At 35.0% G+C, this 16,139-nt stretch overlaps 1 protein-coding gene across 4 annotated transcripts in view; it reads left to right on the top strand.

The window, feature by feature from the left end:
* Nucleotides 1–16,139, top strand: part of Grb14 (growth factor receptor bound protein 14) — a 135,160-nt gene that overhangs the window by 41,358 nt on the left and 77,663 nt on the right. Inside the window, exon 1 of one of the 4 annotated variants that reach the window (XM_042694213.1) lies at nt 12,241–12,449. The exons of the other annotated variants lie outside the window; for them this stretch is intronic. Coding sequence (XP_042550147.1) covers nt 12,387–12,449 — 63 coding nt within the window. The 5' untranslated portion in view covers nt 12,241–12,386. Of the gene's footprint in view, nt 1–12,240; nt 12,450–16,139 lie in introns of those variants that run through there. 4 annotated transcript variants of the gene reach the window in all.

Here is a 16,139-nt window from a genome sequence, read left to right on the forward strand (position 1 = left end):
AATCCCCAGGAGGCAGGGAATGATGTGGCTATTTTTCTCCTTTGGATGCCTTGCTTCTCTCAGCCTATCATTTTGATCAAGACACTTGAATCTAAATATAGACTTCTGGCTCTTAATGTGATGGCTAGGCTGTTTTTAGCATGAAGGTTATTGGACATGACTCTGGTCTTCCTCAAGGTAATGCTGTTTCATTTCTGAAAGCTCTCTGTATACTGTACCTTGTGTGCTTATGTGGTACATGGAAAATACAAAGGTAAGTACCTAGAAAAGCGCCAAAGTATATGAGCAAATGGGAACAAATTGGATACTAAATGACAGCATGATATTTAGAGTTTACTGTAAGAACATCCCCAGTATTTTTTTGTGGGTTCAGCTAATTAATAGTTACCAGGTTCATCTTCCAGTAAACCAGTTCTGGTCTGGCCATGTTCTTTTTAAATCTCAATTGGATCCCTCATACAGAGTTAATATCAAATTTTTCTGCTTAATTTCCAACTTTATATTTCATAATTGTACACATATTTTTTCAGTATAATTCAAACACATTACTCTTGTTTCTCAGATCTGTTCTACACTGCTGCCTTATATCAGAATTCAGAATTCTCACTGTCTCACATTCATACATTTAGTTCTCTGTCTCTGTCTCTGTCTCTCTCTGTCTCTGTCTCTCTTTCTCTCTTTCGTTGGTTTTGGAGCTTGAACTTGGGGTCTGGGGCTGTGTCGCTGAGTTCTTTTTGCTATAGGCTAGCATTCTACCACTTTGAGCCACAGTTCCATTTCTAGTTTTCTGGTGGTTAATTAGATATATGAGTCTCACAGACTTTACTTCCTGGACTGGCTTTGAACCATGATTCTCAGATCTCAGCTTCCTGAGAAGCTAGGATTATAGGCATGTGTCACCAGTTCCCAGATTAGTTCTCTCTTTAGAACCAGGACCATGACCTCTCCCATTGCAATGGTCCTTCCAGTCCCTGAAACTCCATATGGAACTTCTCAGTTTTGAATATCTCTAATGTAATCTACTGTATACTGGTGACTTTGGGCAGGAACTGTGTCACATGTGTGTGTGATATTTGATCTTACTATCTCATGTGTAATCTGTGCTCAGAGAATATTGTGGTATATGCAAGAGAATAGACACAATGCAGCCATGCTCATTGCAATTTTTATTATATTCAAATAGTTGTACACAGGGGTTTTATGTGTATAGTGCATCCTGTTGAGGATCACCCCCTCCATCTTTCTCCCTCTATTTTTTACCTATTTCCTCAAGTGTCCTGGTTCCATTTTCACTTATGTAGATTATTACGACTGTATTTGCCTACAGTTCTTCTGTTTGTCTCTCCCCACTCCCTCTATGTCTCACCTTCCTCAGACAAGACATACTTCAGTGCCCTAACGTTCATTGTTAAACTGTTGATGATTCCAAAGTTACAACATCAGAACCCATCCTGCATATATTATGCTTAATTAAATTTGATCAGGTATATATGGCCCTGCACAACTTTCCATATGTAATTTATATTTGAAGTTTAATTTCCACAAATTTTGTGAGAGAAAACATCTGACCTTTGTCTCTCTAAGCCTGACTTAAAAATGTTATTTTTTTCCAGGTACATTCATTTCCCTGAAAATGATTTGATTCCTCCTTAAGGATGAATAAAAGTCCATTATTTATGTACATGTATATATGTGAACTTGCATACTTGCATACACATATAAATACATATGTGCATATGCACACATGCATATGGACATCTGCATATATGTGTATATATATATACATATGTATACACACATATGCATCCATATATTTTCTTGATCCATTCATCAGTTATCAGTTGTAGGGATATTTCCATAACTTGGCTATTGTGAATAGTGTTGTAGTGTCCACATGCCTTTATTGAATCATGACTTATAATTTTTTTTTTTTGGCCAGTCCTGGGGCTTGGACTCAGGGCCTGGGCACTGTCCCTGAGCTTCTTTTGGTCAAGGCTAGCACCTTACCACTTAAGCCTCAGCGCCACTTCCAGATTTTTCTGTTTATGTGGTACTGAGGAACCAAACCCAGGGTTTCATGCATTCTAGGCCAAGCACTCTACCACTAAGCCACATTCTCAGCCATGACTTGTAATTTTTTGGATAAAGGAATGGTATTGCTGGATCATAGTTTAGTTCCATTTTCAGCTTTTGGAGGAATTTCTATACTGCCTTCTATAGTGGTTGTATTAATTTACAGTGCCAGCAACATGTAATGGAGTTCCTTGTTTGTTTGTTTTTTGTTTTGTTTTGATTTCTGGCTTTTTTCATCTCTCCAGCATTTGTTGATGTTCATAGACCTGCTAATGACCCTATTAACTGGATTGAGATGGGGTGTCAATGTTCCTTTGATTTTCATTTTCATCCTGGCCACAGGTGTTGGACATTTCTTCATGTACATCTGAGAAATGTCCGTTTAGTATTTTTCACTTATTGAATTATTGATTCTTTGAGAGTTTAGGTTTTCACGAATTGTTATAACTTAGTAAAGGCTTAGAAATATGGTCAGATGTTATGCTTTCAATCTTTTCCTTTAAAGAATTAATATGAGAAAAAACTCAAAATCAAATATGCTACCTATTGTGATTGAATGTATTGTGTAATTTTAATAGTATTTCTTATACACTCTTAAAAATAAACTAGTATCACTTAGGATTGATAGTATAAATATGAGAGTTGAGGTCTGTTTGAAAATATGTTCTTGTCCCTTGATAAAACTGAAATTCATTTTTTTAACTTGCAGTTTTCCCTGTGAAGAGATGTTAATGCATTTTTCTTCATTCTTATTTAGTATATGTGTTCTTAGTGTATGCATTACAATATCAGAACAGTTGTTAGCAGTAATAAGTATAAAACAAGTATTTTCATTAAAATTATTATTACAAAAATATTTACACAATATATTTATTTTTTCAAATTCTTTATTGTGCTTAAGTGATTACATAATTTCACAAATTTCACAGCATTATGGAATAGTGATGCTTAGTTAAAGTCACAATCACATTCTGACTTTCATGGGGCACATTGTCTATTGTGGTCTATAAAGTTTATGAGTTCTATGAGCTCTGCAATACAGTTGTTTCTTCTACATTGGATGATATGTACATTCCTTTCCTTTTACATAGCATCAGCTGTTCCCTCTTTCCCACTCCTTCCCTCACTGCCGTTGAGTTGCTTAGTTCATATTGATCAATGTCCAGTGCAGCTGATGGGTCCCACTGTTGAATGTTTTTCCCTGATTCCCTCTAGTTCAATGTCCTCCTCCTGGTTTCCCTCCGGTGTGCACATATATACCATATATGTGATCAACAACATGAGGTTATTTAGTAGTGATTCCACCAATTGAGTGGAGCTCACAATACATTTATTATGAACGTATTTTGTAATTTCACCTTTAAAAGAAACTGTATAGTCAAAAATTCCAGAAAATAGAAGCTTCATAACTCCAGATTTTATCAGTGAATTTTCATTTTATAAACAATTGACTCCACTCTTTACGGTATTAGAACTTACTGAGGATGTATTTATTTAATTTTTTAAGATTTGTAAAATTATCTTTAAGTAGTTGTACAAAGGAGTTGCCATTTTACAGAGCAGTTATGAATATAATATATCTGGTCAACATTCTTAGCCCCCCCCAACCCACCCTCTCCCTCATTCTTCTTAATTTTATAGGATATATATTAGATTTTTTTAAACTACATTTTCTCTACTCTTCTTTGTTTGTCCACTCCTCTCCCATTACGCATCCCTGCTTTGTGGTGTTTGATTTTGCTGAACTTTGACTTTGCCTTGCTAAGGAATTACACTGGTTGAATCCTCCCTTGAATCTACGATATTTCAGTTAATGCATTTCTATACACTTGTATACATATTTACTTATAAAGTTATATAAATCTAGGGCTGGGAAGGTAGCTCAGTGGTAGAGTGCTTGCCTTGCATGCATGAGGCCCTTGGTTCAATTCCTCAGCACCATATAAGCAGAAAAAGTCGGAAGCGGTGCAGTGGCTCAAGTGGTAGAGTGCTAGCCTTGAGATGGTACCCAGGCCGAGTTCAAGCCCCACAACTGACAAAAAGAAAAACAATTATATAAATCTAGCTTCCACTTACATGGGAAAACATGCATTCTTGTCCTGCTGTGCCTGACTTATTTCACTTCACATAATATTTTCCTGGTCTTACTATTTCTTTACAAATGGTACAATATTATTGGGTGAGTAAAATTCTGTTGTGTGTGTATATATATATATATATATATATATATATATATATATATACTACAATTTCTTGATCCATTCGTCCATTGAGGGGCATGCAAATGAAACCAACTTAAAAACTAGTTTCGTAAAGAGAGGATGTATTCTTGATTTTACCTTATAGCTTAATATGTAGCAATTAATCTAGTTCATTATATTAGCTTATTTATGCTATTGTATTTATATCCAACTCCACTGTGATCCAAGCTTTAAAAGGGTTGGAAAATAGTCTATTTATAATGTGTTACAGTTTGACTCTGTTTGTATTTAGTATGGTGTTAGTTTACAAATGTGTTATATAATACCCCATTATTCATAATTTTTCTATTTTTATTAGGAATTGCACCATTCACCATTATAATATTTTCTTCTTTCTTATTTGCTTTTTTCTCTCTTTTAAATATTATCTTCAAATAGTTGTACAAAGGGTTTTCAACTTAGCATGCCCATTTATGTGGAGAATACATCTTGATTAGAGGTCTTTCATCTCCTCCATCTATTCCATCCCCACTAATTTTGTTTAGTTTCCTAATTCCATTTTCACATATGTACATTAAGTATTATAACTTTTTTCACATTTCATTTATTTGTTCTTTTTTTTTTTTTTTTTTGTCAGTCCTGGAGCTTGAACTCTGGGCCTGGGCATGTTCCAGCTCAAGGCTCAAGGCTCGCACTCTACCACTTGAGCCACAGCACCACTAATGGTTTTCTGAGTGGTTTATTGGAGATAAGAGTCTCATGGTCTTTCCTGCTGGGCTGACTTTGAACCGTGATCCTCAGATCTCAGCCTCCTGAGTAGCTAGGATTATAGGCATGAGCCACCGGCTCTCGGCTCCCTATTTGTTCAGTATTTTTAACCCTTGGTTTTAGTATTGAAATCAAGTGTCACATGGCTTCCTCTTTTCCTGCCTCCTTTCCTCTCTCCATCCTTTCGTTCATTTCCTCTCTCCTCTATTTTAATCTCTATTATATTTTCACACTTTATCAATGAATTGATTATCATTCAGGGACATCATGTATGATTCCATGGAAAGTTTGTTCTGAACTTTTCAGCTTTGGAACATTTCTGAGACAGCATAAAAGATTGGTGTTGGTGTTGTTATTTTATATTTTCCAACGTATAGATTTTGAAAAAGAAATTATAAGATATTTTTCTTGAATTGTGTTTGCTTTGTTTTCACTAGAAAAGTTCATTTTTTCCATTATAATTATGAGTATAGTCATACACGTAGGAAACATAGTAATCTAATTTTTTGAAAAATGGCATTTCTTCCTGAAGCATAATAAAAAGCTCATGTTTTCCTATTCTTTATTTCTGCTTTATTTCCCCTAGCAGCTGATTATACTAATATAACTACTAAGTGAATAAATTGTCTAAAATTAGGATAAATTATCTAAAATTCTCTTGAAATTTATCAGATTTAAGTAAGACTTGATTTTAGTTACAGAAGACTGAGCTTCCTTGGTGTGTACACTGTACTGTGTTCTTTCTCCTTCAGCTTTCATCTTTTTTAGAAAGTTTTATTATCTCCATATTGTGATAGCCTATATTATTCACATTTTATTATCTAAACGCAATCATATACTTGATTGCATTTAGTGCCATTATTAATTTCAGAGTTTATTCTGGTCTGCTACTCTGTTCAGTATTTATTCTAGCCATCTTTTTGATGACTGCAGTTTATTGTCTAGTAAATTCTTCAAGGAGATTTCATGAGATTAAGACATTATATGTTTATAAAATTTTGAACATTTGCCTATTGATTGTATAATTAATTATTTTGTCTATGTTTAAATCTTATTTCTGATTCCTTTCTTCAAGCATTGCATGGGTGTTGCAGAACTACTGTTGTTGGATGTTACTTTACACTAATACAAAATAGACTGATTTGTTCCTCACACCCTCGTCCCCCCTTTTTTTTTCCTCTCAGTTCTGGAATTGAACTCAGGAACTTCACTTGTTGGATAAAGCTCTACCACTTGAACCATATCCTTAGTCATTTGTTTTTAAGATGTGCTTCACTCTTTTCCCTGGCCTCAAATTCAAGATCTTCTTGCCTCTACTTTCTAAGAAGCTAGGATTACAGGCAAATGTCACCACATTTGACTTTCCTTTCCTCTCTACAAAAAGTTCTGGTGGTAACTTTGGTTTAGTTTCTCTAGGGGCACAGCATGACCTTTCGCTAAATCTTTATAACAAAACATTGCCTTAATTTCATCTTGTGTATCTATTCTTTTCAATCGTTGTGGTTTTCTTTTGTGAGGACTGAAATTACATTTTCCAGATATCCTAGACTTACCTTTAGATCTCAGTTTCTGTTTAGTGGTTCTCCTATACAAAGAAAATTTTTTACCTCCAAACTTTTTGGTAGCTTTGAGTTTTTTATTTATTTGCCATGGACTGGGATTTCTCTATGGACTATCACTTTTATTGCCAATGAAACTTGTATGCTCTCAGCCAATGTTTTCTATTCTCTTACTCTCTACTTATTTAGGCTTTTCTGAGGGAAGGGTCTTTTTGTAGCTTCTCAGCTTCTGTAGTCTTATGCATTATTCAAGTCTTTATAGATGGCACACACTATGATTAGTTTTGGAGTATTTTCTAAGGATCTTTATACTGAGCTCTAGAAATAGAAGGAATTTACTACCTATATACATCTTTGCCCTTCTTTTTTAAAAGCACCTCTCAACCTCTCACATCGCACTGCTTTTCCTGTATTTTCAAGTTCTGGCTATAATTTTATGTTTTATCAGCATGATCTTAATGACTTTCTAGAAATTCTTTTAATTTACTTAAATGTATCATTTGTTGCTTATATTTTTATTTGTGTATTTTGAGAGTGGCGACTGGCTCTCACTGTCCACCCCAGGCTGATCTGGAATTTGCGCTGCTTCCCAAGGATTAGGATTATAATATCCAACCATGCTGTGCTTCAAAGTATCTTTTTCTTAATTCCAGCCCAGAAGAAAAGAATGAGATATATCCCTTCTTAATAAATGCTTATTTTTTTTTGTCCTGTTTTTGTCATTTTGGGCTTTGCAACCTGAAGAGAGCCATGTGCTTATTTTGTTTGTCTTTTTGAGCTAATCTTTTGAAAGCTTATGACTGTTGATCTTAGGAAAAGCCTTAAACGAAAATTTCAGATTGTTGTAAATAAGAAGTTTATATTTTTCCAGCCATTAGTTTTATTAATTATACCTTATATTTAAAGCTTGCCTACAGGAAGATAATATTGCAGATTCTACCTCCCTAAAATTTCTGAAAGTTTGTTTCCTTCTTACTCAGGTGATTTCTATTTCTCTGTTATACTCTTCTACATATTCCTAATGTTCTCCTTGTTTTTGTTGAATAGTCATAGAAAAAAGCATAAATCATTTTCTGTACAATGACAAAATCCTTATCTCATTAGATAGTTCTACTCTCAGGGATGAGATTAGAATGACTCTTGTCATCTGCTCTTCCCTCCATGATTCCCCCCTCCCCCAGAATCACCTTTGTACATTGTTTGCTTTAAACCTGTAATTACCTTCTTTCCTGAATTCTTGGTCTATTTGGGGAACATGGTTCACTTTGCATGATGAAATTAAGTTCTTTCTCTTAGTGTTCTAACACTTTATTTATAGCAGTTCTAACACAACACCTAGTTTTAAGTATGTTAAGTGTCTATCTTTCCTTCTTTGGACACTAGTTCCTTGATAGGTGGGGATTATGGCCTTCAATACAACTTCAGGTATGGAACAGGTAAGCACATTTTCCAATACTTGACTCTATGGTCTGGTAATACCTGTCATCACTGGGACTTAACAGTGATTTCTATGAAAAAAGACAGTTTCTATTTTGTGAAATTGTAGGACTAGAAGCTCTGAATATATATTTAGAGATCACTATTTATCAATTGCAGCAAAAATGCAAGATTTATCTGAGCCTGGTGTTCTCAAGACCACACATTGACTTAGCAGTCACGGTAGTATCCATAAATGAACTACATCAGAGAGTAAAATAATGTCCAAATGTTCCTGTGCAGAAGACTGTGTACTTTTGTTCAGAATAAATCATATGGCTAATAACAATTGTTAAGATGAGAAAGGAGTGACTAATCTTTCCACATTAATTGTGTATGAACAGAATGCTGACCATATAAAGAGAGTACTCTGCTAGGTGTTCTGGGAGAAGAAGAGGAAATAAGAGCTGAGGTCGTACCCTTAAGGATGTTTCCACTTTAGGGAAGAAAAACCAGATCCTGTGAAATGATTCAGTGCAAGTGAAAACATGAAGAATGACGATTAAGTCCTAAAAGAATACATGAGAAAGGATGACATGGTATTGAAGGAATGATGACTTCTTGGTGGGTGGATTTTTTAATCTAAGTCAGTGCTTAGGATAATGGACATGGATACACAAATGAGTAGCACAGCGACACAGTGTATGGAAACAGCTAGGAGAACTCAGCAAGGTGAGATTTGTGTAAGGTGAGATTGATTGGTTAAAATGAATGTGTAGAACTTGGTCATGAAGACTTATTCTTCTACCTTATAGCTCCTGCTGTACCGACCATGTAGTGTACAAGGTAGAAAGTGTGATGGTAGGGGGAAAACAAAGGAGGAGGCAACAATGCTCAATAGGAAATGTACTTATTACCTTGCTCATGTAACTGTAACCCCTCTGTACAGCATTTTTACAATAAATAACGTACAAAAAAAGAAAATGTGCTGGTTAAAAGTTATACATGCCCCTTCCCTAAAGCAACTGATCATCAGAATGAAAGAAGGATCCAGTAGCTGATGTCTGAGTAGTCGAGTATATGATGAAGAACAAACTGATGACAAAGAATGGACAGACATGGTTTCAGTCTGTCAAATGTGATTAAATAATACTTTCTTTGAAGGATTGTTATAAAAAAGGAAAATAACATGCAAAGTCTAGATTGCAGTCTTTTTTTATGCCAGTACTGAGACTTCACCTTAGAGCTTTATGATCTTTTTTTCCTCCCTCAACGCTGATGCTCAACTACTTGAATCCCAACTCCCCTTCCAGCTTTGTTAGTAATTTGGTTCATTTGTTGGTTATTCACTGATTTTCCTATCTGGGCTGGCTTTCAACTGTGAACTTCAGATCTAAGCCTATTGAATAGCTGAGATTACAAACAAGAGCTACCAGTGCCCAGTAAAGTCCTACCACTCTATTTCTTTACATCTCTCTCTGTCTTTCTTTCTCTCTCTCTCTTCTTCAATCATAACATAACTTGTATATGAAGAGAGAAATCTTTGAAGGATACATGAAAACTGAGACTTTGAGAAGAGGTGTGATGTAACTTGGCCATTGAAGATTGGTAGAGGCCAGGGATTTTGACTTAATAAACATTATACACAGAAGAGAAGATACAGAACATGTTTTGGGGAGCTGCAGGAAACTTTTGTTGGAGATGAGCGGATGAAGATGCTTGAGATGTGGTCCTGGAATAGGGGTACTTAGGCTGGTACTTAGATCCCAACTTTATACCATGTTGACTGGTTGTTTATTTGTGGTTGTATGTCAGATCTTTTAATAAAAAGGAAATGGAAAGACTTGGAAAAAATTATATTCAGTGAAGTAAGCCAAGCCCAAAGAAACATAGGTCCCATGGTTTCCCTTACTTGCAATAACTAGAAAAGCTCAAAAGCTATGTGCATATGACCATATAAGATGATGCTAAGCGAAATTAACCCCAAGATAGAGAAACAAGTGATTTTGTCTTTCTTGCTTTTGTTTTTAATGCACTTATAATGTACCATGTGAGTGTTTTGTTTCTTTTGTATGTTCTTCCCCCATGATATACCCCCTGTTTTCATTGTATTTGATTCCAGTGCCCTGAATCTTGTATATACATTTTTCTAATTTGGAGAGGGGAAAGGAAATAACAAAATGCTGAAATAAGGTTACAGGTTGACTCATTGTAACAATGAGATGTACAAGACACTATGTTGAAAAGAAACTTTACAGCTTGGGGGGGGGGTGGGGAGGAAGAAGTTGGGGAGGTGGGGAGGGAAGGGATGGTAGGGGAAAAACAAAGGAGGAGGTAACAACACTGGATAGGAAATGTACTCATCACCTTACTCATGTAACTGTAACCCCTCTGTACAGTATTTTTACAATAAAATATATATAAAAAGGGATTAAGAAATGATTAACTTTGAATTTCCTATGGAAAATAGCATGCTATATTATATAGTAAGGACTTCAGTGTGTGTGTGTGTGTGTGTGTGTGTGTGTGTGTGTGTGTGTGTGTGTGTGTGTGTGTGTTAAGTACCTTAGTGAAAGAAGTAAATGCACATGTATATTAAACATCAGGTCTGTTTGAAGATGCCATTTTGTAATAATGATATAGTACAATGTAGTACATTGAATACTGTAAGTCCTTAAATTGAAATATCTTGATCCTAGTTGTTGGGGTTTTGCCTGACTTAAGGGTTTACAGTTTTCAGCGAATTAAGCCAGGTTGTCTTTCAGTATGTAATACAATTTCACAACAATCTCTGGAAGTAGACATGTGATTCAAGCGGTAGAGCACCAGCTTTGAGCAAAAAAATACCCCCAAAAGCAAAAAAAACTGAAAAACTAAACAGGAGATTAAGGCCTTAAATTCAAGCCTTAATATTGTCACAAACTAAAATAAAATAGTCCAGTGTAAGACAGTGAAATAGTGGTCTGGATAATGAAGAGGAAGTTTGCTTGTGGGTAGCAGAAGTTCTTCCATCTTGTCTGATTACCATAAAGAGCACATATTCAAGCCCTAGTATTAGCACCTCAACACAAGTTAAAGTCCTTACTGGCAATAAATAAAATAAATACTCTGCTGTAAGTCAGTTAAGTAGCAATCTGGACAATGAATAAAAGTTGGCTTGTGGGGAGTGGTGGTTCTCCCATCTTGCCTCTCCCATATTATGTTACCATAAGGAACACATGCTTATTTAGAGATCATGAGGAGTTTCTCTCCTGCTGAAGGTGGTGGATGGGTGGGTTATTCAATGAGTTGTAGTGGAGGAGTAGGTCCAGTAGGTTGAGAACCATTGGGTAGATGTCAGTCCAGAGGGATTTTACAACTGTAAAAACTTGGATTACTTTTTAATATGGCAATACTTACTGTTTTGGTAATTCTTTAGTGCCATTTTATGTTTGGGCTTTATTGAAAAGTTTATCAGTGATCAATATTTTTACTCTCAAAATTATTAGAATAATAACATTTTTACCTATTGTGATAAAAACAAAATAATAGAAGTTCTAAAATAGCTTTCAATGGGGGCTATTTTAAGTCTTTTTAATAGAATGAAATGTACATAAATTTATGCTTTTAAAAATGTGCTTAATGTTCATATATTGTAGTTTAGTGCCCCTTAAAATTATCATTTATTTTGTTAGGATATTATTTACCAACTAGTATTGAACCAGTGTCATACCTCTAGGGTGTCCATAAGGTCCACAGAATAAAAATTTTAGCTGCTTAAAGGTATTAATGTTACATTAAGGTAGTACATAAAGGTATTAATGTTAAAAATGTTACATGTAAGTCTGTACTTTATGTCAATTCTAACTTTAGAGTTATTTTTGTGACTTAATTAATATGTTACAACTGACTGATTCATTAATTTTATGAATTGTACAAGTCAACTAAGCTCATTTACATATTTATATACTCTAAGTAGACCAGGGTAAACAGTTTCTTATCTGCCATATGTTGAAATTCTCAGTGAAAACATAAATGTCTCATCAACAAAGATGGCATTGAATTACACTGTTTTGGAAAAAAAAAAATAAGTGAGCTAGAATGTCTGTTAATCTGGTTCTTTAAATATCATAAACAAAAGTATCAGAATGTGTTCCCAAGGACAAAGGCAGACTTTTCCCGAGTGGTGATTGGTTGCTGCTCTGTCCTGTCCCACAGCCATCCTTAATTGGGCTTTGGGTAGATTGGTATCACAGAAACAGAGTGACATTTATTACTTCCCTAGTTGTTCCTTTTGCACTGAGCCTTGAGATTCCCAGGGAACAACTGTTAAAAATTTCTTTCATTTCGCTCATGATCTGTGGCGGGATATCCTTGTAGCAAGATCAGAATGAGTTTGAGTGCAAGGAGAGTCACTCTGCCTGCAATAACGCCAATAGTCCTGCAGAAAAGGGTACGTGGTTGCTTTTGCCTTTCTAACATTTTTTTCCTACTGCCTTTTCCCCTCTGTTGCTGTGAGTTTGCTACTGTATTTAAAACTTCCATATTCTTGAGAAGGACAAGAGCTCATTGAAACTCTGTATCACTGTACAATGAAAGGATATATTATTAGAATTGAACTGAAAATACTTCACCAGGATGTAATTTTTTAAAAACTCTATGTTAAAGCAGTTCGTTCTCAGTTTCAGGGCCTTGTGACTTTTAAACTGTGCTGAAGTTTTGCCTCTTGTCTTTCTGTTACCTTAGATACTATTTACCTTTATTTCACTAGGAAATCTACTAGCTGTTAGGTTTTATATCTGTTTACTTAGGGACTATTTGTTGTTGTTTAAGTATAATTTATAATGCCTTTATCTCTTTATTGTGAAGGGACTATATAATTGTTTGACTGTTTAAAAACCAGTTCATTGCCCTCAAGATTCTACCCATTTCCATTTAGCTTCTATTTGCTTAAGAAAACTTTCCACTAAATTTCTCTGTGAAAAGAAAAGGCTTCCTGTTAATTATTAATGTAATCGATCCTATGTGCAAGAAATATTTATTAGCTTTTTTTTCTTGCAAAGACTACTTTTATGCCTTGCTTGAGCAGTATTCCACTTCTGTAAATATACCATGTAAGACACTAATGAGGATGCACTGCTTTGAACTCCTTAGGGAAAGATGTGACACATGTTCTTGGCAATGTGCTTTCTCAATGGTGTGGTGACAGTAGAAGCTATAATACTGATTTCTGTGCTCAACTTTTAACAGTTAAATATTAACAGTGCATTCCATTAACTCAGAGGTCATGTTTTTATTTTCTTGAAACTTGACAGATTGGGCAATTAAGGTTTAATTTTTTTTAAGAAATCTCTCTTTTTTGTTAAATTTTTACCTTTTCAATTGAGTTTTTAGTCTAGTGAAGTATTTATAAACACATTTTATTTGACATTGGTGTAGCTACATGTTCCTGTTGCCCACTTGTGTTCTTTCTTGAAAATATTTTGTCACTTCAAGAAAACTTAAGTTAAAATATTTTGCCTGCGTTTAGATCTTAATTTGAATTGGACCTAGATGTGCCTTAGTAACAATCTAGGCTTTCTGACTAATAGAAGGTGTAAAATATGTTAACATATATTAGAATCCATATTCTTTCATTTGAGCTCTTAACCTAGTTAGTATTACCATTTAGATTCACCAAAAAACTTTTATCATCATGTGATTTCTTTTGGTTTGATGGAAAGCATGCCATTTTCCCATTTACTAACTGAGGGATCTTGGGTCAGTTTTTATAACTTACCCATGTGGGAATAGCTGACAAGTTTTGAGTGAATCAGCTCTTAGTTGTATTTGTATCTAAAATTATGTGAATCAGATAGTACATTATATGACTTTATAGTTATAGTAAAATATTTAAACTCAACTTTTTTAGACAGAGTATAAAACAATTGGAGAGAACGCTGTTTTTAGGCACCTCCAGCAGTTGTCTAGATGAAATTCCTATGAATAAAATTTGGCTGGAAAGCAGCTTCTAGAAATGATTTGTAAGAAGAAAAAGAAGATTACCCTGGAAAGCTGTGATTATCACTGATGTCAGATACAATTTGGCCACTAGAGAGTTCATTGTGACCTTTCTTGCTTTCTTAATAAACTTCTTGTCAGATTTTCATCATAATAATTATAGAAGTCAAAAATTGCAATGCCAACTCCCGGTCTCACTTTGCTATGTCCATATAACTTAGCACATTAAGATTTACTCTCCTGCATTTTAACCCCCAAAAGATCTTTTTATTCATTTGATCTGAGATGCTTACTATCCTTTTATTTCAGGGACTGAAATTTTCTGAGTAAAATACATCCATCTTTTTTGGCCACACCATGACTAAGTTTTTGTTTTTTGTTTTGTTTTGCTTTCAAGATATGAAATGCTTTCACACTTGCAGTTTTTTTTATTGTGAAAATACTGTACAGAGCGGTTACAATTACATGAGCAAAGTAACGAGTGCATATCTTATCAAGGATTGTTGTCTCCTCCTGTTTCCCCTTCCCATCCCTTCCTATCTTCTCCCTTCCCACCCCCCCAATCCACGCCAAAGTTGTAAAGTTCGTTTTTCGACATGTCTCGTACATCTCATTGTTGCAAAGGGTCCAATTGTATCCCTATTTAAACAATTTTTTCCCTTCCCCTCCACAAATTATACCAACATCAAATACAGTGAAAACAGGGGTTATACCGTGGGGGAGGGGCATACAAAGCAACAAAGAAATATCCTATAAATACGTTAAAAACATAGCAAGCAAGAAAAAAAAATTCGAATCCTTATCTTCGGGTTCCTTTCGCCTAAAATCTGACTGTTTCTGCTTGTCTACTTATCTCACACACTTGCAATTTATGTTATGCAATTAGTGTTAGAAATATAAATATTTTAGAATTTTTTAAACTGATGGTGTTGATCTCTCAGTTTTTCAAGAAGGTAGGTACTTTTCCCACTGTCTTGGCATGAAGTTTGCTCATTCTTGAATGAGTAGCTCTTGAGATTTAATTTTCCAGCTGGAATTCTAACCATGTGAAAGGCCAAGAGTATCTGCAAGTGCTCAATAGCTCTGGGGAGTGGTTTTCTTAACAGCCAGGGTGTCTGCTTCTGATAGAAATGGTACCAAGGTTCTCTTGGGAGCCTTCTGGAACTTGATATTTTTAAAAATAAGCTTTGAGGTACAAGGTATTTGGTAGACGCCATGAAGTAGAATGGAAGAAGTTTTTTCATTACTTTTTAAAATTCTATTCAGATTTGATTTCATCGATGCAATGAAGTCAAACTTCTAATGATAATTTCATCATATTACTCACTAAACTCTCTGCATGAATCTTGTTCCATGTAACACTTTTTATTCCCCAGTAACTGCTAGATAGTAGGCTTCTCTCTTTCCTTCCTTCCTTCCTTCCTTCCTTCCTTCCTTCCTTCCTTCCTTCCTTCCTTCCTTCCTTCCTTCCTTCCTTCCTTCCTTCCTCCTTTCCTCCTTCCTTCAGTCCTTCCTTCCCCTCTCTTTTTCTTGTTTGCTTTTTGTAAATGAGAAGACTGAGTCTCTTGAGTGTTGAATGCCTTATGCAAGGTCAACCAGAAGGTCAGTAGCAAAGCTAGAAATAGAATTGAGGTCTTGTGACTTGTGTGTTTCTCCTAGATACGTGTTACATCCTGAAATTAATATGTTAATTAAACTGCCTTATGGTGTGTGTGATTACCATTCAAGTCTAGATTTAGCTTAGGCAAATCCTTTCATCTTCCTCTGCACCTCCACCAACTCCCATATGTTCTAGTATAGACACATTTTATGTAGAAAGCAATTGTAACAGCCAAGTGTGTGTGTGATGGGAAGATAATTTATACCTAGAACTCTAGATTAGTATATTACATCAAGGAAACATTTTAAAGCCCGAGTTAGCAAAAGAATCAATCATCCTAAATTATAAAATAAATACAATATAAACCTCATATTCTTTTGTAAAAAGCATAAAAGGTTCAGAGGCCAGGTGTTCATATATTGACTTTGGACAAGACATGTTATACGCCTCTGTCATATTGACAGTGCTTTGCCAATTATGTTTTCAATTACTTTTGCATACTTCATGCTTGCTACATTTGTAAGGAACATTGTAGGCCATGAA

This window comes from Dipodomys spectabilis, unplaced genomic scaffold (assembly GCF_019054845.1).
Source record: "Dipodomys spectabilis isolate Male_0828 unplaced genomic scaffold, ASM1905484v1 ptg000174l, whole genome shotgun sequence".
NCBI classification, from domain to species: Eukaryota; Metazoa; Chordata; class Mammalia; order Rodentia; family Heteromyidae; genus Dipodomys; species Dipodomys spectabilis.